Source organism: Strongylocentrotus purpuratus, unplaced genomic scaffold (genome assembly GCF_000002235.5).
Source record: "Strongylocentrotus purpuratus isolate Spur 01 unplaced genomic scaffold, Spur_5.0 spur5_scaffold_5, whole genome shotgun sequence".
Taxonomy (NCBI): domain Eukaryota; kingdom Metazoa; phylum Echinodermata; class Echinoidea; order Camarodonta; family Strongylocentrotidae; genus Strongylocentrotus; species Strongylocentrotus purpuratus.
Window position 1 is genome coordinate 38513305 of NW_022145611.1, and position 23227 is coordinate 38536531.

At 36.3% G+C, this 23227-nt stretch overlaps 1 protein-coding gene across 1 annotated transcript in view; it reads left to right on the forward strand.

The window, feature by feature from the left end:
* Positions 1 to 4744: 4744 nt before the first annotated feature.
* Positions 4745 to 23227, forward strand: part of LOC115929584 (galectin-8-like) — a 37801-nt gene continuing 19318 nt past the window's right edge. The window contains exons 1-2 of the mRNA XM_030999071.1: positions 4745 to 4780; positions 18169 to 18266. Of these exons, the coding sequence (XP_030854931.1) occupies positions 18210 to 18266 (57 nt within the window). The 5' untranslated portion in view covers positions 4745 to 4780; positions 18169 to 18209. The remainder of the gene's footprint in view (positions 4781 to 18168; positions 18267 to 23227) is intronic.

Here is a 23227-nt window from a genome sequence, read left to right on the forward strand (position 1 = left end):
TTTTTTAATGAACCGCGTCGATGTCTTTTTTGAACAGAACAAATGAAAAAGGAAAAAAAAAGGCATCTCGAAATGTACATCTACGTACAATACCTTATCATGTCTGAGACTTGAAAGGCCAGTCAAAAAAGCATATTTTAGGGGGTAAATAAAAAAAAATGCGAAAGAATTGTTCCACTGCTGTGATCTTAGGAGTATTCCTCTAAAGTCTATTATAAATTTGCATAATATGCAAATCAGCTGTCATATATTTCCTGCCAGTGTTAACAAATTCATATTTTCGCTACAATAAGAGGGGCCCTAAATCGACCCTTGTGGAATTCCACATGAAATATTTTGCATTTGATATTGATTATTTTCATTTAGAAATCTACTGTGATTTTTTTTTCTCTTGGTCATTAATTTAAACCAAAAGAGGATCTGCATCTGATGCCATGATATACTATTTGTCTAATAATATTTCATGGTTTAAACAATCACATGCCTTTGAAAGGTCTATAAAAAAAAACAGTGACTGAAATATCATTATCAGGCTCCACAGCTCTTGACATGGTTTGAGTTTTGTGTGTGTGTTTCGGGGTGGGGAGCCTGAAAAAATGCATGTATATGCAAAATTGTGGTATATAATAATGTGCAATATACCGGGAAAACTGTTGATATTAATGATACCTCCCCCCCCCCCCCCCCTCCCCATATCGGAGATATTCGTCTCCAGCAGAATCAAGAATCAAGAATATATGACAACGAAGTTATTACATTTTCTTAAAATCCATACAGATGCTTCCAGGCTAAAAAATGGAAGTACGTGCAGGTTTAGCTTTATATCCCGAAACTAAAAATAAGACATAAGTACAAAATTTGTGAAGTTAATATCATGAGGGCTGAACTAGCAGCGATCCTAATTAAATGGGTAGCACGCATCACCAAATAGCTGTAGTAGTTTTAACTGATTCTAACTCGGCTCTAGAAGCCATTAGAAATTTCCATGAAAGCAGTATGATAGTCGAGATATATGAAAAATTAATGGCAATTAATCTATTTGGAATAGAAGTAAATTTTGAATGGGTTCCAGCACATTGTTGCCTAGCAGGCATTGAGGATGCATATGCTCTAACTATTAAAACAAATGGCTTCAAAAAACAATATAGACATTTTTGTCAATAAACAGACAAGAATTTTTAAATGAAATGAATGATTTTATACAACTGCATAGAGGAATTGTGGGAAACTACCGAGAAAGGCAGATAATTTATAACAAACAACGATATTTAAAATACACGGGTATGATAAAAGGTTTTTGTCGGAAGGATGACGGAATTTCCGTTTTGGTAAGTGTATACTTAATTATTACAATTACTCAATAAAAAGGCATAATACTGACCTTTGTGACAATAATTGTCATATTTTCGAAACTATTGAACATTTAATGTTATCATGCCCTAAATATGAAAGACAGAATCGTATGTGTCACAGACTCAAAACACAATGTGACGAATCCTAACCTAAAAAAACTAGTACTCGGAAAAAAAGAAAACTGCTCAATTATGTTAGCCTTTATTAAAAGGTTCTGGAAGATATAAAGAAATGTAAAGGAAAAGAAAAAGAAAAACAATTTACCAAAGCATGTTTGTGTCGTTATTATTTTTGTATAAGTTATGCCCTTAAGGCATAAAAGTAACAAAGTAAGAGTGAGAGGAAATAATGTATATACGAAGTCTGAATTAAATAAAATATGGCAGCCGATTAAATGCGCATACTATTTAAATATGAGACATCTTATTTATCATTAACTCTATAAATTGACACCCAAACTTCAAAAATATTAGTTCCAACCACTTTTAATATTAAATAACTAACAAATAATGAGTAAAGAGCACAAACTAATTCTCCATAACCTTGCACTATACGCCAAAAACAAAGGTCAAGGCAAGTCTTTATCTCACACACCGTAAGTATAGAGCTGCAGAAAGAGAGAGAGAGAGAGAGCGCAAAACGCCCTCTCACACCAAGCCTGCATGTCGAAAATCATCGACATCGATGGAAAGCGCCAACAAGCTACCAAACAACAACACCCCCCCCCCCCCGGTTTGTATAACTTATGCAATTTCATTCGATATTGGAAAGAAGCAGTGTATTCCTTTAACCATTGCCGAATATGCTTTCCTATCAAATGTATTAATGAACTTGAATTCACTACGGCTCGCGATCCGAATCTCCCACTGTAAATTTTCGAATGCTCTTTAATTGGATATCGATTGCCTGATGTTAACTGTTAGCTTAATTACCCTAAAATCAAATTGAACAATGATCATGATAATCATTCAAATTCAAACGAAAGCGAACGACTGACAGTTAGTGTTACCTTAGTTTATATCTTCTCAGAACTTATTGATTAATCTATAGAGGTATAGAGATTGATCAATAAAGTTCAGAGAAGATATAAACCTTATTTAAACAATATTCTATAAATCATTACATGACTCGAGATTAAAAAATCTAGTAATCTAGAAAGCAAATTTTCCGACAACACGTTGCACCCTAATCTATGCCCACAGATCCCTTCCCTCCATATAGCTTCACGATGTAGTAAGACCATTATTTTCAAAATTCGATGTGTCCCTTTATAAAGCCTACTACAATTATGTTTCGAGTGCGATCCGACTTTGGTCGATATGAACTCTTTTTTTTTTTTTTTTTTTTTTTTTTTGAAGTATTCAATCTTATTATGAAAAAAAGCAATGGCTTGTTCTAGTTTTGGGGATCTTTAATCAATTTCTCTCACGGAATCCCTATATAAAGACGTCTTGCATCTCTTAAGCATTAATCTATGATTTTCAATTATATGTTATTGTTTGTTTCTTCTTTTCTAGAATTCCCTTTGATTTGTTTTTCCCCTGCTGGCAGTAAAATATCATTTATGTTTTCCCTCCTGTGTTGAAAGCATTTTCATTATTGCATAAACTTAAAAGGTGGCTGGTGGGCTTTAGAGAAAATCTGTAATACCATTTAGATCTTATTTGATACAGATGTTCTCCAGTAATCATTTGTTTCACCTTCCTAAACTGATTTGATTAAGAGCATTGGCTTTCCTTCCAATTATAGACCTAGAGTGCGAAATAAGAGTCTTGTATACAATCAGTTTTGCGTTGCTACAGTGGAACAAAATTATTGTTTGATGTTCTTGATAGAACCATTGGAGTCATTATTCAAAGCAAATTGACTCGGAAATAGCAGTTTTTCTTAATATTTCCTTAAGTTACTTCCTTTCTCTTTTTTTCTTTCATCCTACACTGTCGCTCATTAAATTGGAATATTTTTGTTTTACAAATAATTTAAAAATAATTGATCTAGATAGTATACATTCTCAGAATTTATTGAATAATAATTTGAAAAGGTGTGTTTTGCGTGACTGCTAAAGCATGTGTATGATACTATGCTTATCAACTAGGGGACTTACGCCCTTAAGGCATAAATGACAGTAATGAGGATGAATCCCCCACAAAAGGGCACTAATATAGCACATCGACACGGTTTTGATCCTGGAGCCTCACAGTTACGAGGCGATTGCTTTGTCACTGAACCATGAATGTACGCAGCGGTGGCTAGGGTAGGGGGCAGTTTCCATAAATAAAATTAAAAAAAGAAAATGCAATAAATTTTCAATAATTTATTGCATTTTACCCCGGTTCCAAAAATAAAAAAATCCTCTGTGTGCCCATGCCTTGAGCCATAATGCATGGCCGTCCAGAGGATTTTTTTATGTTGGGGACCGGGGTAAAATACAATAAATTATTGAAAATTTATTGCATTTTCTGTGTTTTTGTTTAATTTATGGAAACTGCCCCCTACCCTAGCCCCCGCTGCGTACAGTCATGGTTCAGTGACAAAGCAATGGCCTCGTAAATTTGAGGCCCCAGGATCAAAACCGTGTCGATGTGCTATATTAGTGCCCTTTTGTGGGGCATTAATCCTCATTACTGTCATTTATGACTTAAGGGCATAGGTCCCCTAGTTGATAAGCATAGTAGCATACACATGCTTTAGCAGTCACACAAAACACACATTGTTCAAATTATTATTCAATAAATCTGAGAATATATACTATTATCTAGATCTATTATATTTAAATTATTTTAAAAATAATTCCATAAATTTGGGTAAAACAAAAATATTCCAACTTTATGAGCGACAGTGTATATCTTCTTTATTTTCCTTTTTCTTACTTGCTCTTTTCCACCCTTGCTCCTTTCCCTTTTTTTTAAGGGGGGGGGGGCGGGGGTTAGCAGCTATACTTTCTGTTTATTCCTATGTTTTCCTTTTCCGTTATCGTTCTTCTAATTCTTTCCTCTTTACCTTTCCCTTCTATTTTTACCCTCTTCCTAACTTTTCTCTCTCTCTCTCTCTCTCTCTCTTTCTTGCCTTGTGTTTCAATATTTCCTTCTCTCATTTTCCCCTTTCCTTTTTCTTTCCCTGTCCTTTCTCTTTTCTTCTTCTCGGCCCATCTCCTTCTTCTGCCTCCTTTTCTCGATCCTTCCCTTTTTGCCGACAGACCCCCGACGGACGGAAGTGAGGGCTGTCTGAGTCTCGATCGCAGCTGGCAGTCGTAGATTCTGACCTCTACCATGACTCCACCGAACAGGGGCGTGGCCTAGACTCCCCCATTGAGATTGTAGACTCTCGATCTTGCGCGCGATCGTGCAATCCCTTAGCATGCAGCTGGTGCCTTGTTGTGTTGGGGAGAGCCGGGAGAGCACGTTCATCTGAAGTCACTCCGTTTAATGTGAGTTATATCGTAATTTGTCAAGTTTATCAGTTCAAATACATGTATTCATTTGGCATTATCGTGGTATAGGAAACCAATTTCCTTCCCCCCCGGACACTTCTTTAATTTAACCTAAAACCTCTAAGGCTCTAGCCTAGCTTTGTACTGTAGCCTAGGCTTTGACTTGAGGCCAACCAAAGGCAAAGGGCAATCCAAACTATGTAGACTAGATCTAAGTTGTAATAAGTTATTTTGTCCGAAAGCAGAAAAATAAGATGATGATGATCCACAGCACTTGTATTGCGCCATTTATCTGTTTTCAAACATTCAAAGGCGCCCAAATAGAATGGCGAAAGTTTGAAATAAATCGGACCAACATTAAGAAATTTATGAATGTTTGAAATATGAGATCACTAATATTATAGTCTCTGAGAATCTCAAATTGGCAGTTTGGTGTGTGGAATGTGATTTAGCTGCGGATAACTCTCCTGTGTAGCTATGGTGGTATTGATCTGAAAATCCTTGTGAGTTTTCTTGTATCTGCTGCAAATAGAGCGGCATTGTTTTCTGAAGGGATGTATAAATCGTCACATAAAGATCATAATAGAGAGACCAATACTAAAATAGCAACTAGTGGCTAGACCGAAAGCTTCAGTCTCTCTAATCGTCGGTTGTTCCACTGAGACTACGTCTGGCTCCACTAGACCTCCATTTACAGAGACTGAAGTCTGGGGACCTCTTTCTGTGAGGCACTGTACGGAACAAATGGTTCGGTTCGACCGGACCACGATGAATGAGATATGCAACGAGATTTTCACTCTTTGCATCCTCATAACTGCTGCAATTATAACACAAATTAAAAATAACATATATATAGCTTATTTGACTTACGATAGCTTGCTCATTTAGATCCTAAATTAATGATTAATCCGAGAAAGTCTCGTCGTCAACATTATCCGTCTTGGTTTTAGTTGATGAATATTCATTTTTTCTTTTCGAACGTCCAATAGCTACCGTAGCTACGTACGAGTAAGCCCAGCTTGACCAACGAACTCCCACGAAAAGAGTGCTCTGATTGGCCATTTGGCTATGTTTTGGTAGGTTGACCCGGAAATATTTTGGCCGCCGGGTCATATAGCCCTATGTTCCGAGTGCATGAACGTTCGGAGATACAAATTGGATAATTCATATAAGTAAGTCCGTAAATTATCAATTTAATATTGAGTTATCAAATTTTGATAACTGTAATTAGGACAAATGACATACCGACCTAATTTACATCTGATTTAGAAATCAGGAAATTAGATCTAAATAAAGAAAATCGGGGAGAAAATGTCGTGGACGAAAGTATGCACATATAGGCCTATAGCCATCCCCACGGTACGAGATCTATGGGTTGCCATCTGTATTGGGGAATGACAACAAATGTCAGTTTTATTAAAGAAATGACCCAAATCAGATGGTTATTGCTGTCTACTAGTGGCATGAATGGCCTGTCATAGTTAAGTCCAACTTAAAGGTAAAGACCAGTTTTGGAAACGCCCCCCTCTCAAAAAATGAAATGGAAGCATTTTGACGAGAAACCGCCTATCTATATTTGGTAAGGTATATCTATTTGGACCGGATAGATATCGCGCATGTGTCAGGCATGTGTCGCGTAGTCCCATATACATCTTTCTTTGTACATCAGTGCTTGTAACTTTACCAAAACTGGGCCAAATTTCTTATCTTTTTGATGATTCCAGAACCTTGCAGTACACACCAATACTTATATGCTACATGATCAACCTTTTCTGATTGATTCCACAACGTTTCTTTCACAATTATGCAATCGCATGACCATAACTGGTCTTTATTTTTAAAGTCGATCTTATTTTTTGTGATGAGTGCTGAACTTGTGATGTTAATCAGTCTGTGATGAATTTGGGATTAGGGTGATGCAAAACTTTTTCATTCTTATATGGTATGGGTGCTGTGACGTAAAAAAAAAACGTTGAAAAACGCTGCTGTGCGTAGACCATATGTGATTCATGTTTAGTGGACCTAAGTTATGATGAATTGCAGAGAGATATATTATTAGAATTAGAAAGGGTGATTTCTTTTTTAAAGTGGAAAATGTAGGATATTGCTGATTCTACAGTTTCTGATACTTTTTGTTTGCTTAGTTTTTTAGTTCAGTTTTTTTTTAGATTCCAAATGTCAAATGACATGGCAGTAGGCACAGCTATTTTTGCAGAGATACTCCATCATGCCTCTGTAAGAGATCAAATTAGACTCATTCCCTACTTGTATTTGTCACAATTACTATTTGTTTCTCTAGTCTCTTTTCATACATATTCATTTCACATCATTTGCATAGTCATTTCATCCATTCATCTCCACCATTCTTCTCCACATACCAACGCTTCAAGTTAGAACAGGTGGTATGTTCTCTTCTCATTTGCATATTTCCACTTCTTACTTATCAATGGTTCTCTTCTCCTTTTCGTTATGAATATTCAGTTTTATTCTTAAACCCTATTTTGCTATTGGTTGATAATGTATTTTTAATTTGAATATACTTTGTATGAGGCTGCACATGGACAGCATGCTAGAGGTACAATAAACGAGAAACAAGAAACTTCCCATCCAAGATGACACAACCGGAAGAAGAGCTCGCTGGATGATGGAACTGCACTCATACTCATTTTCGATCATACATCGCCGTGGCAGATCTCACACTAACGCAGACAGAGATGCCAACTGTTCCGTTTTTGCTGTATTTGTTCCGTTTTTTCGCAATAAATATGGCAGTACGTTTTTTGTATGTTTTGTTACGTTTTTTTAATTTTTTTAAATTTTTTTTAGTGATGTTTTTTTTTCTTTCTAGTGATGTTTTTCTTAATTTCTGATCATGGGCTTTGTGTCGTAAGTGTATTATGCACCTACATCTTAAAACGATGCACGCAGGATGGTGATACGGGCCCCAAACTGCGCACATTGCGAACAACCCATGTGTAATGTATGCACGTCGCGCTCCTATCCTGGTACGTATACGTGGTACTGCCTGGTTTTTTAAGCTCCTCGATTGGGCGATATGTTAAGTTGAGAGATTTTTTCAAAAATACTGTTTTTTGTCCAAAAATACTGTTTTTTGCTCTTAAGAATACTTTTTTTTGTTGAAGAAGGTTGGCATCTCTGCGCAGATGCACTGTCCAGTCATGCATCGCCTTCAGATGGTGACTCACAGATCTCCCTTCTTCGATATCTCCGCATCTGTGCTCCCTGATTGCCACTGGACCTACAAGTTCCATTAGTACACAAACCAAGTCAACAAGACGTGAGCCAGAATCCTCGAATTCTATCAATATACCATCCCTTCCTACTTCAATGTCAGACATTGCTAATGAGGGTCTACTACCCAAGATTCTCCATCACCAACAACAAGATGAGGATATACAGGCCATCAAACACATGGTGGAGAAAAACATCAAATTTCAGTCCCAAAGAAATTTGTCTGCTGTCACCAAGAATATGACGCTTCTTATGGCAATTGAGTCGGTTTACCACACAAGATGGCATCCTCTATCGCACAAAGACAGACAGACGGAAGTCAACCACTTTGTACCAAGCAGTTATCCCTCAAAGTTTGGTACGTGAAGAAGGGCTCCACAGTCACCCTACTTCTGGCCATTTCAGTGCACAGAGAACACTTTCCAGAGCTGAGAATGATATGTACTGGCCATTCATGCATCGGGATGTTATGGACCACTGTGAGACATGCACAGCTTGCGAGTCATTCAGAAATCCAACACCAGGGGGCCGTTTCTCGAAACCAACTCCATGACAGTCATATCTTTGTCGGCGACCTACGGAGATGTCATGAAAAGGATAAACCGTTTCACAAAGCCATGACAGACATGATATCGATAAATCGCGATACTAGCAGCTCAACAACATAGTCTTTGCACGATCCATTTGATTTATCAAGAATAACCCAAAACAACTTTTGGGGCTAAAATTGTTCAAAAAGGAATATATGCATATAAATTCTCCTAAAATAAATAATAAACAGTGTCATTATCAAATGTAGATCATCAAACGATTTGCATATTTCTGTAAAGATTCTTAAATTGAAGAAAAACCAGTGAGTGTTTTTTTATCACTACGTACTTTTTTGTTTATTGTGACGAGGAATTTTAGGCAAAATACCTTTTTTCAGCCAGTTTTTATTCTGGAGTCTCATAAATACTCGTTATATAATTCAAGTTCAAGTTCAAGTTTTATTTCAATTCAAGTCCATAAAAGACATATAAGATACAGATTATATACAATATAGAAAACACAAAATACACACAAAATGGAAACATGTCTACAAATATATCGGAATTATAAAAAGTTAAACAGCAATAGAAATGAATTGGGGAAACTGCAAATAAAACCATAAGGTTCTGTCGAGGCAGCTCCCTGTTATTAAAAGATACATATACAAGTTCCAACAATTGGCTTTAAAAAGTATAACAATAACAAAACAGTGTACAAAACATAGGAGACGTATTAACATGCAAATATTATTATAGATTTAAAAACAGATGAAGTATTTTTTTAGTTTAGATTTAAAAGAGTTTAAGAAAGCAGTATCACGTATATCTTTGGGGAGAGAATTCCATATTTTCGGGCCAGTGTGTCTAAAAGTAAATAAGGAATTTGTTGATGGACATTTTTCAATAAAATAGTTATCAGGATTTCTAGTATTATAATTATGAACATATTTTTTACATTTCATCATAGTGGTAAGATTAATCGGCAGTTTATCAGTTTTATGTTTAAAAACCATGAGTGATATACAATATTGATTCAATTGAAAAATATTTAAAAACTGTAAATAATGGTATTGAATGGGCATCGAAATCAGACATAAGACATATTCTTACTATACGTTTTTGTAATATATGCAGTCGTTGTAATCTCGTTGGGTATGTGTTGCCCCATACAACATTACAATACATTAAATACGGTAAAACCATTGTATTATACAATAAAATCAAAATATTTTGTGGCAAGATATGACGTAATTTGCTGATGACACCAATATTTCTTGAAATTTTGTTTGAAATGGTAAGTATATGAGCATTCCAAGTTAAATTTTGGTCAATAATTACACCTAAAAAGCTAGTTGATTGCACTCGTTTTATCGGAACATCATTCATCTTTATATTTAATACATTCAATGAATCAGCTGAAATAATTTTTTGCTTATAATGAAAATATATAAAATTTGATTTAGATGTATTCAAAGACAATTTATTACTATTGAACCATTGCGATACATGCTGCAGCTCATTATTTAAAGTTTGACATAAAATATTAATATCTTTATGAGAATAGAGGATATTGGTGTCATCAGCAAAAAGGACAAATTTCAAAATGTTTGAACAATAATTTAAATCATTTATGTACAATAAAAATAAAAGAGGACCTAAAATTGAGCCCTGAGGGACTCCACACGTGACTTGCATTGGGTCAGATAAAACATTGTTATATACAACTATTTGGTGTCGATTATTCAAATAATTTTTCAACCATGTGTAAGCATGCAACACCTCTTATTCCATAGTAATTCAATTTATCTAACAAAATATTGTGATCTATAGAATCAAAGGCTTTGCTTAAATCTAAGAAAAGACCTACAGTGTGTAATTTATTACTTAAGGAAGATACTAAATAATCATGAACATCAATTAGAGCCATTTCAGTTGATACATTTTTGGTAAATCCATATTGGCAAGAATGTAATATTGTATTGTTTAATAAAAATGTATTCAAACGATTATATACAATTCGTTCTAAGATTTTTGAAAAAAAAGTTAAAACTGAGATTGGTCTGTAATTGCCTAAATTATGAACATCATCTTTTTTGTATATTGGGGTGACTCTGGCTATTTTCATATCAGATGGAATAATTCCTGTACTTAAAGACATATTAAAAATATGAATAATAGGTTCTAAAATATAATCAATAACTTTCTTAATTACACATGGATTAAAATCATCTACTCCACAACTTTGAGTACTTTTTAATGATTGCACAATTGTAGTTATTTCATTTGCATTAACAGGTTTTAGAAATAAAGATGTAGCACATGGTTGAGGCAGAAAATCTCTATAATTTACAATATTATTTACAGGAATAGTATTGCATATATTCAATCCAATATTAATAAAAAAATCATTAAAAGAATTTGCAATATCATGTGGATCATGAATATTTTGTCCATTTACTATAAAATATGAAGGCAAAGTCTTCCTAGATTTACCAAATATTTCATTTATTACAGACCATGTTTGTTTAATATTACCTTTAGTTTTCTTAAATCTATTTGCATAATATGCCTTGCGTGCCATTTTTAATAATTTATTTACCTTGTTGCGAGCTTTATGATACTTAAGTTTATTATTAGAAGAAGAATTCTTACAATATATTCTATACAACTTGTTTTTATTTTTGATTACATTCAATAATTCTTCGCTTAACCAAGGTTTCTTGCACTTATTCTTATTTTTTCTAGTAGAATACGTTAAGTTTTTATCATAATATACCATAAATCTATGTTTAAACCGACCATATGCTACTTCTACATTACTGGGATACATAACCCCATTCCAATCCTCATTATTTAAATCTAACTTTAAACTATTTATAGTACGTTCATTGATTATACATTTTTTAGGAATATTACACACATAATCTCTACAAATAATTTTCCCTGTTATTTGAAATATTGGTAGATGGTCAGATGCATCATTAAAAATATTCCCGGGGTTATACATGAAAAAACATTGTTTGTAAATATATTATCTATAAGAGTTGCACTATTTACAGAAATACGTGTGGGTTTAACAATTAGTGGCAAGAGTGATGAGGAATGTAACATGTCTAAAAAATCAGCACTATATTTATTTGAACATTTTAAAAGATCAATATTAAAATCACCCATAATTTAAATAAATTTATTTTCTTTATTAAGTTTTTGTAGACATACATAAAATGCGTTAATAAAGCTTTCTACTCTTGATTGCGGTTTCCTATAAATTATTCCAACAATTATATTTTTTCCAATCTTATTCGTAATCTCAATAAAAAGACATTCATTACCATCGCATTGCAATAAAATATCATTTCTAATTTTAAAATTCAAAGAGTCCAAAACAAGAAAAGCCACTCCTCCTCCTCTACCACTGATACGATCAATATGAATGAATGAATATCCTTCTAAATATATCCTTGCCGCGGCACTAATGTCCTTTGGCAAGACATTGATCTACATTTGCCACACTCAACCCAGGTGATGTAAATGGGTACCTGGCAGGAATTAATTCCTTGAAATGCTAGTGCGCCGCAGTGGCTGCCTTGCTAAAGCCAGGGTAATAATCAGGGCAGCGCCAGGAGCGTCACAACGTGACGGACATGTGCGCTATATAAGAAGCCACCATTATTATTATTATTATTATTAAATGAAATAAAATGGGGGTATTACTTTGAATCCATGTCTCCGTGAAACCATAAATAGAAAAAGAGTAACTTAATGAATGAATAAATTCACTTATAGCTAAAAAATTCTTGGATAAACTTCTTGCATTGAAATGTATAATACTAAAATCAGAATCTAATTCTGGTAAAGACATAAATTCATCTTCCAAATAATAATTACTTTCAACAATATCGTCCTGTAAAAAATCATCGTCATCATTGTCACACACTGGATCACATTCTAAAGAATGTTTAAATGTATTTTTAAATTTATTTATATCAATTTTATGTTCATGCAATGGTGTTGAAAAAATATTCTTAAATTCATCATCGCTCAAATCAGAAAATGGAAACACTGGGTTTAAGCATATGGGATACTGTGCGTCATGTGTATCATCCATGTAAAAGGAGAACATTAAATATGACCATGACAATCCGTCTACATAAAGACAAACAACAAAACATAGGGGTACAATAAATACTGAACATAACAATTAATATACTGTAATAACAAAGTATGTAATAAGTATTTTTGTTAAATGAGGGGGAAAAAAATTAAATGAAAAGTTCACTCACTTAGTTCAGAATGTGCCTACCCTAACCAGACTTTAAAACTTCCGTAGGTCGTCTTTGCACAAGATCAAGTGTTTTTTGTTGTTTTTGTCAGTCATTAGAATACGACCATCTCGTGTCCATGCTGCTTTTACTTTCTCAGAGGTTCGTACATGTGCAAGTAGGTCTTGATTTGCTTTCGTCAGATCTTCCTGGATGGACTTCCGCTTACCGGCGAGCTTCCGTCGTTTGGAGATTACTTCCTGGCGCTTTCTATATGATGTAAACTTCGCGATGATTGGGCGTGGCAGGTTCTTTTCTTGATGTTTCTGCCTGGAGCCATTTCTATGGGTACGTTCCAGATCATCCTTGGAGAGATTGACCTGGAGAACTTCATTTGCCACTTGAAGAATGATGTCATCGGTATCTTCTTCACTGCGTTCCTCGAAGGCAAAGAACAGGAGACAATTTCGCCTGGAGTATTGCTCCTGTTGGTCGAGCTTGCGTTGTAGTGTTTTAATCTGCTCGTGTTGATTTTCAAGTTGGTTTTGGACGTTTGCGATCTCCTTCGACTTGCTGTCTGATACGATTTCGAGATCGAAGATCCTTGCCTGTTGAGTGTCGATGGTTTCCCTGATGTCAGCTAGTTGTTTATTAACGCGCTCTTCCACTAAGTCGATGAATCTTTTATCCCGAAAGATGTCCTGTATCACTGATGCCAGCAAAGCAGATTTCTCTTTCTCCTTCCCCCTTGTATTCATTTGGGCTTTGTCTGTATCTGCCATGGTAATCGTTGGTTTCGGTAGAGCTGGATTAAATTACCAACAATGAAGCTTAAAGTGTCCACAATAAAATCCTGGGTAGCAGTAGGTATCACAGCTAAAGTTTGAAAGTATCTACATTTCATTTCCCCTGCCAATTTCATTTTAGAGCACATGAAAAGAGGAGTTTTGATACCTCATTTGTCAAATTTGAATAAGTACTTTTGAAAATACGGCCACTTACATAAGAGACGAAATGGTCAAATTTTGCGTAATTAGGCTGTAACTGACAATTAGCCATTTTCAAGGCGACATAATTTTGTAATTAATTGATGAATCACCTTTCTTTTCAAGAAATCTGTTCTCTGTATGAATTTCTACATGCCTATTTTTTTCTAGGTCCTTTAGACAAATATTTTTTTTTGTGGAATTTTTCAAATAATTAAATGAAGCCCATTTTGATGCGTGTGACAAATGGCTATTTTTGCGTCGCCGGAACAAGTTTTCATGGGTTTTGAAACATGGCTAGATTTAAGAGTGTCTATGAAGTGGGGCTGAATTTCGGCATATCTGGGGTATGTATATAGCTTAATCATTTCTGTAAGTTTGGACCATCAAATCCATTTAAATTAATTTTTAATGGCATTTGAAAAAGGCTCTTAACTCTTAAAACTTCATATTTTAAAGCACCCTTAAGCTTTTTTTTGTGTTTTCAAGTCTGCCTAAATTGAAAACCATTAATGGTAGGGGAATGAATTTTGGCACATCAATAGAAAGTATGGCAGTGGCGGATCCAGGGGGGGGGGGGGGCACAGGGGGCACATACCCCCCCCCCCCCCCGGCCAAAAAAATATGTTAAAATCAGCCCTAAATTCCCCCAAAATGTACTGAAAAACAGGGACGTGCCCCCCCCCCCCCCCCAACGGAGAAAATTAAAAAATTTCTAGACCCCCCCCCCCCCAAAAAAAAAGTGCCCTCTTATCCCCCCCCCCCTTTTATTCAGCGGTTGGCTGAGTCGTTACGATTTTTTTTTAGACCAAAAAAAAATAAAAAATGTCCTCTTACCCCCCCCCCCCCCCAACCACCCTCCCTCCCCCTAGGCCTACCTAACTTATTTACTATATAAACAAAAATAATAACAAATCCCTTTTAATTGAAATTCATAAATTGAATCCACGATCTTAAATTTAAAAACTCTGGGAAAACAATAAATGCCCTTTAAATCCTTGGCGTGGGTTCGCAATCACAACATGAGAATAGAGACACCAGTATGGGCGGTGCACGGCCGCCGAGCTATCACCGAGTGTGTGTGTGTGTGTCGTTGGGTTTTCATACAGACGTGCATCAATCAGATATGATTACTGAAAAGACACTGCCTGAATTTAATTGGAATTTAATAATTATTATCCAAAGATCAGAAAAGCCGTCATTACAGTTATTTGATGTAGATTGAAACACACAAAATATTTTTTTTCTGACAGAATTTGATTAAATTTTCACTCTATAAATTGACAAAGATTACACAAGTTTGTTCTTGAATTTCTTAAAATGTCACTTTGAAATTCAAAGTTCACTCGCATGACGTGTGAGAAAAATTGCGAGTGGAAAAACACAAACATGTATTATTGGTCTTGTGATCGCTTTAAAATCTGTTTAGGTTACGATAGCATAATAATTCCGTCGAAATATATATGTATTTACTAATTTGTTCGCCAAATGCTGCAAATCCTGCCTCAGTTTCGATATTTGAAGCCTCAGATTCATGCTCCGTTTCGGATCTTGATGGGACGGCAAGCAGCGGGTGCGGTGATGCGACACGTGGCCGCCACGTTGCCCGTCGGGTCCGCGTGCGAAGCTGGGGGCTTGCTCGCTGTAGTCACTCTCGCTCAGTGCGTATTATACACAGAGTACAGCTGTACTAACCGGATTCGCGCTCTAGCGCCATCCAGCGGTCATTCTTAATATTTACATGATCGTATTCTCCAGTAAATTCTCTTTCTTCTCGTATCAAAATTGAATTAAAAGTATGTTTTTCTGATATAGAAAAATTGTTTCAAACTTTTCACTCTGATTTTTCACGATCTTTTTGAAACATACCCCCATCAGTTTTTATATGAAAATAAAGCTTAAGATGTGCTCTTTCCAACCAGTGGATTTTTAAAACTCAAAGACGAATGGCGTTCAAGCGAATTGAGCTAAAACTAGGGATACAAATCGGCCGTCAAAAAAAAATGGCGACAAACGAAGTGAGACCGTACGAATTAGAGGGTAAATCTCAAGCAACTGTGTCGTAAGTAATTAATGGATTTTGATGAAAATGACATGACATGAAAGACAGAATCCTAAGCTTTCGAGAGACATATAATTTTATAATATTTATTTTTTCCATGATATGAAAATCTTCCTTCACAAAAAGAGAATTTGCGTGGTGGAGCTCTGTGTGTCCCCACTCAACGCAGCTCTTCTGTGATACCTAGTAGCAGCAGACTGGGGCAATAAGATGATTGTAGTTGACCATCAGCGCCGACAATAAATATGTTCACTTCATGCCTCATTAAACAGCAATACCATGGCATAGAAGTATACTAACTATAGGGTTTTATCGGAAATACGAAAAAGCAGGTTGGAAACGAAATTTTGCGTGTTTGGGACTATCAGCACTTTTGATCCTCTGAGTGGTAGTAATAAACCGAGTCCAAAGTTCACTATTTCACGGATTCGATGCGATAAAACATGCTCCTGGTTGTAGTTTGAGGCTTTAAAAAGCCTAACATTACTAAAGCAAGAGTCAGAAACATATACGGAATGTCAAAATACTCACAAAATAACAGAAAACACAGAGTCCAAAATCATCCAGATTCGCTTCGTTCACTTCGTGTTTGATTTAATATTGAAAATATAATTTGGAAGAAGTAATTAGAGAGGGAATAATAATGCACATAGGCCCCAAAGGTATGATGGTATCCTAAAAAAAGACTATGGATCGACTATGGACAACGTTGTGTAACATTCTTATCTCTTTTATTTATATGTTATAGTTTAACGATTTGTGATTTAATGTTTAGATTCAGTTTTTTTAAATATCTGTATAATTTGTATTATCACTTCTTCAAATTTGCATTTTGCATCCCAGAATATTACCTACCGAACTCGTCTATATTTTTCTCAGAATGATAGTGAAACTAATCGTACATTTCGCGGCCCATGGAATAGCAACAAACTGACTTGTGATGGCGCTTTACAGCAATTAAAAAGATATGACGGGTTCGGAGCAGTGACTACTCATTGTCGCGGAAGTTGTCGCTCATCTTGGCAAAGACGGCTTAGTGAAACACTTAGCTGAAAAGCTTCTCCACCTCTTACCCATTCCAGATGGTGTTTGCTGACATTGCAATGCTCCCTCCTTCTTCTAGTGGCTTTCGCTACATCCTTGTGGTTGTAGACCACTTTACAAAATTCATCAATATGTATGCCATGAAGGATCAGACAGCTGCAACTGTGTCAAAACACCTGTTTGAAGACTATGTCAGAGAACATGAACTACCAGACGTGCTGCATACCTATCAGGGCCGTCAATTTGAGTCTACTCTTGTTCACCAACTTTGCAAACAGCTTGGTATCAAGAAAACTCGCTCATCTCCATATCACCCCCAAGGTGCTGGTATAGTGGAGAGGACCAATCGTGTCATCAAAGACCAGCTTGCTAAATACATGGTGGAAAGAGGAGGTGACTGGATCAACATCTCAAACAGGTCGAGTTGGCATACAATATAACCGTACACTCGTCAACTGGGTTTACTCCCTTCTTCATGCTATATGGAAGAGAAGCACGTCTGCCTCACTCTCTACCTCACCATGACTTGAGATCAGCTAACACTCCTTACCAGTATGTACAAGACCTACGTTCCCGGTTACATCGAGCCTTCCAGCATGCTACCTCATGTAACGATAAGGCTCGAGCCAAACAGAAAGCAACTTACGACAAGAAAGAACAAGATGTACAGTACCAACCAGGAGATCCGATCTGGGTCAACAATCCAGCAATAAGCAGAAGCAAGTTGGCCCCTAACTGGAAAGGGCCCTACAGAGTTCTTTCTTCAGCACCATCTCAGCTCACAGTCAAGATTCAGAGTTTGGTTGCCGACGACAGGAAAGAGATGGTAGTGCACAAGAACCGCATCAAACCATATCGATCTGAGTGGAACCAGCAAACATCCACATCATATGATCTTCCTCACATCAAATACCCATATCTGTCAAATAAGCATCCTACCTTCACTCAACAAGATAACGTTAAGACCTCTCATCCTTTCGTCACGCCTTTGGAGGCCAGATGAATCACCGTCCTGAGGGACTACAGCTACCCCTAGACAGAGATGCTCTACCCCCGGACGGAGATGCTCTACCCCCGGACGGAGATGCTCTACCCCCTCTTTGTATTTTTATGGGTTTGTAATTCAAGTTTATAAATCATACCACAAATTGATTCTTTTTCTGTATTACTCGCCAGATAATTAACAGATTAATTCAGTATGATTAAGTTTATTTCTACAGGAATTTGTTATTTTCTTTATGTTCTGCAGTCTCATCTTTCTCTGCCAAACTCCAATAAAGAACCGACAAGATGGCATACCCATACCCACAACAAGCTGGGGGACAGCTTCCATTTGTGCTGAATCCAGTAAGTATCTTCAATAAAATTAAAGAGATTATCTTAACTTTTTACACATTTACAAGTTGTTTCCTCAATTTTGAAGGCTATTTTGGGCAGTTTATTCAGTAATTTTCCAGTCTTTCTTCAAATGGATTGCCTACATTCAATCATTTGAGAATTGGATTGGATGTTTTTTAATTATTCCTTCATTTTCCAGTCATGCCTACATAGGCAGGCATACAAATCTTGGGTAATCTTCTTGTCATAATCACATGGGTCATTACCAAATAACATGTGATACCAAAGGTATATAGGCATAAACCTCATGTATTTGACCTATTCTTGAGTAAGTTTGCACTAGAAAAGTAAACAACAGATTATATGGAAACTGTTTGCTTGTGTTAGTGTAAAGTTTGCTCAATAGCCAGACATGCAAATCTAAATGTCAGACACTTGTCCTGAATGAAATAGAAAGAGAAGCTATAGTGCAGAAAAGTTTAAATTTTCTGGGAGGAGGAAGCTCAAATGCAGAAAGTATTCAATTAAAGTACAACATTTTCTTAAATCTAACAAATTTATTTACATATTTGAAGCTCTTCTTATGCATGTATTCTATCCTTTCTTCAATTCCCCCCCCCCCCCCCTCTTGAGCCAACTTCATGAGTTTAGTTAAAACTGAATGATTTCATTGTATTGCTTATAAATGTTAGAATGCATACATGTATTTTCATGAAAAATAACACATTCTATTTAAAGGTCTATTTTTGTATTGAAATATATTTAATCAGGGCAACAGGAATCAGAAATACATTGTAGATACAAAATCTGTTTAACATCCTGGTCCTGGAAATATAAATAATGAAAATCACCAAAGCTCACAAGCTAAGGTAAAAACAATATAAAACTAATATACCGGTATAAAGATAATATGCATTAGAAGTAGTTTAAAGCAAAAAGACTCTAATAATTCAAATTAACAGTGGAAAAACATCAAATCACTTAGAAGGCATTATGATATCACCAAACAGATTAGAAGACGAGAAAAGATATAAGGAAATTGGTGGAAAGTAGAGAAGGAAAGAGAGAGAAAGAGAGAGAGAGAAAAATAAGTCATGTCAAGATCAGTTTATGAATAGGCAATTTATCAGACAGGTTTAGAAAATTTATCCTTGTACATACGTTTAAAGACATCGATAGATTAAAGGTAAAGACCGGTATTGGAAACGCCCCAATTTCAAAAAATGAAATGGAAGCTCTTTATTACCAATCATGTGAAAGAATATGTTTTAGACTAATACATGATGATAACAATTTTGCCGGGAAACCGCCTGCTAATTGATATATTTGATAAATTAGTTTATCTATTGGACTGTGAGAGATAAACGCATGTGTCGCGCACTTGTGCGTAGTCCCATATACATCTTTCTGTGTGCAGTGCTTTTTTTTTTGCCTTTTCAATGAATTCATTATATTAAAAATTCCCTTTAGGATAAGATTAGAATCTCTGATATCCTCATATTTATAATGGTTCTAAGACAATTACCCTCTGGAAAATTCCCCCTAGGACAACCACCCCCTCAAGAACAATCACCCCCCCCCCCCTCGAAAAATTGCACTCTAGGATAATCATCCCCTGTGTGTATGGGGGGGGGGGGGGTCTAACATGATATCTTGTCTGTTGACAATTATCTAAGGAGGTATTTGACCTAGGGGGAATTTTCAGGGGGGGGGGGTTGATTGTCTAGGGGCAATTGGCCTGATACGATTTATAGTTGTTGTCAGTAGGAATACAATCTTGCTTCCCAAGACCCAACCTCCTCTTTTACATTTGTGTTCTATATATTATATTCAGTTTTATGATAAGTATTTAGACAGGGCATTGATAGAAGAGGTATACCTCTCAATATTGTTAAGAAATATGAGTTTTATTTTGTTTTCCAACATGTGTACTGGTAATATAGTTAGTAATGGGATGATCCTACCCATTAAGTTTAACTTCTGAATTCTGAACAATCTCCCAAGACTAGATTGAACAGAATGGACAAACAGTGTGCCTTGAAATGTTGTAAACTGTTTCCATGCAAGGCCATGATGGACCTGACCTGAGTAGAAAGCAATGTGGCACTTAAATCAATCACAATCATCATCATTTATTAAAGTCATCATTTTCCCTATACGAGGGGTTACTAACTTTCACACCATGAGGACACTTCGTCTAGTCTCGAGCATCCCCCCATTAAGACCAAACTTACCAGTGACCTGGTGAAAGTACAATATTTTGTTATAAACTTTAAGAAGGATGTTGAGATGAATGACAGATATGATGAAGCTCTTTGCCACCAGTCATGCATTCACAGGGTTAAGGAAGTGCAACGTGTGGGAGATGACAGATTTCTCACTCATCGCAAAATGAAAAAGAGTAGGCCTTCTTGAATTTCTAAGATATAGTCCTGGCTATGCACTCTGTATTTGTTAATGGTATCATCAGATGCTGTTTACATCAAGTTTACATTACACATTATCGTTGTCGTATAGGTATGTAGCTCTGTGCCATTATTGTCTAGTGCCCTAAGGCCAACACAAGATTGATCAGGAAATAAACTTGAGTGTTGGCCTAGCTATGACAATGCTACACCTCACTTAAACTGAATACAAGCTTCTACTTCCTTGTACAGATGAGGTGTGAGCTTAATAAAGGCTTTTATATGGAGCCTGTCCCCATCGATGTCCTATTATTTTGTTGTGCTTCTTTTTATTTCTTTTTCTGTATCTCTGCCAAGAACATGAGATATTGAGCACATTTAGAAAGATAGATTTATTTACTATGTTCTAAGGCAGTTCCAAGAGAACATATATAGTAAGTTAATTCATGGGGTCTCATTACTGCTTATGTTGTAATTAAGTATGACCTTTTCATGGCAGACAACCTTAATAATGAGAGCTCATCAGTCAGAGTCTGAAGGGTCACTGACAGCTGGTAGCTGGCAAGGGTGGAATGCTAGCTAGCTTGATCTAGAGATGGGTAGCAAGGTTGTAGATGGTAATATGTGATGGCCAGATTAGGAAGACGGGCAGAATGAGAGGTCAATGTATACATAACTGGACAGGCAGCTAGGGTGGACGCTATCAACCAGACAGTGGTGTGTTTGATATCTGTTACATAAATTTGTACCATTAGCTTTGAGATGACCTTTAGGTGATGAGCCTTAATACATGACCATACATGCCTGTGCCATTGAATTTGAGTTCAACAAAATTGAATATCAAAAAATGACATATCATTCTTTTTTTCTACAGTAATTGGAAATAATAAAAATAATGAAAAAAATTGAGATAAAACACAAATCGTTTTCACTTTTTCAATTTTCCAATAGGGATGTTTGTATTTAGATTTGTACCAGTCACCTAAGTAGATATATAGATTAAGAAATGTGAAGGATCTAACAGTAACCCTAAAAATCTAGTGGCTTGAGATAAGAAGGGAGTCCACTATGTTGCAAGAAAATTATACAGAACATTAAACCAAATACAATAAGGTAACAATACAATAAAAAAAAAAGGATATATTCATTTCAAATTATCCATACTAATCTACTTCTAATTTGTTAATCATTTTAGCACCATGCCACGCTATGATATTGTTATTGACCGAGTCTGAGCCCTAGTCCCCACCCCCCCCCCCCCCCCACTCAGTGTTATTTAAGGTACGCGTATGATATGTTCCCTCTATTTGACAGCACCCCCCCCCCCCCAATCTCTGGTGTGTAAAGTCAATACGGTCCAGACTTTTGTGTTTTACGGGCCGGACTTTGTTGTGTGAAAAGTACCCCTTTACCAGAGATTTGGAAAACACAAATGCGGTCCATCTGACCCCGCATTGGGAGGGATGGGGTCTGAGCAGCCTTATTGAATACCAATTCATCTGTACATAAATGATTCCATATATATCTTAAACTATACATGATCTACATGAACATCACTGTGGAGGGTAGCTGACATTAACACATGTAAATCTACCTGAATTCACTGCTGGTGAAATTTCATCCTGTATCACATTTTTTCCAAGTTAAAATATTATGCTTTGAAAGTACCAGTACAAAGAACCATGTACATTTCTCACCCCCCCCCCCCCCTCTCTCTCTCTCTCTCTCTCTCTGATAAGGAAGTAGGATTTCCTCATAAATTTGTTTTCTAGAGCTATAGCATTTATAGACTAAAAAACGTTCCCAATTCCCTTATAAATGGTTGTACTTTTACAAGCCATAGTCTGAAAGTTCTCACCTCATAAAATAACAATAAGACTATAGTTGAGACTCTAGGTACCGGTAATTTTTCTTTAACAACTATGTGATATTTTAGTCTTGATATAAAGATTGCATGCACCCCTACCCCTGCCCATTTTTTTCAATTGAAATTAAATTACATGTACATGTAGTCATTCTAATAAACCTGGAATAACATTTGGAAAGATCTATAGATGTTTCAACTCTGTAATCTGACATAAAAGGAGTTGCATGTACATCCAGCCATGCTTGCAATGTGGACATTAAACCTTGGAATTCCCCGCTATCTATCCCCCTATTGACCTGTGGCATTCATAACACCACCCACTCCGCATGAATTCCCCACAATCCAAATATTGAATAGTGCTTGTAAGGCTTGTTCACATGGCTTACCTCTTTCAAGAAAAGCTCTTCCCCCCCCCCCCCCCGCCTATCTTGAAAGGGTGCGTTGAGAATGTAGTACCGCGTTAACTCGCCCTTTTGGGATAAGTGGGGGGGGGGGGGGGCTTTTCTTGAAAGGGTGCGTTGAACGCTCCACATACACCAAGCCGCACTGCACCCTTTCAAGGTTAAGCCTGTTCACATTTGGGTGCACTTAAGTGAACTGCACTTTACATTTGTTGTAAATTAAAGCACACAGACTTTTACAGAAGCAGACATGAACTATCTCCTCCTTCTTTTTTTTTTTTTTTTTTTTTGGGGGGG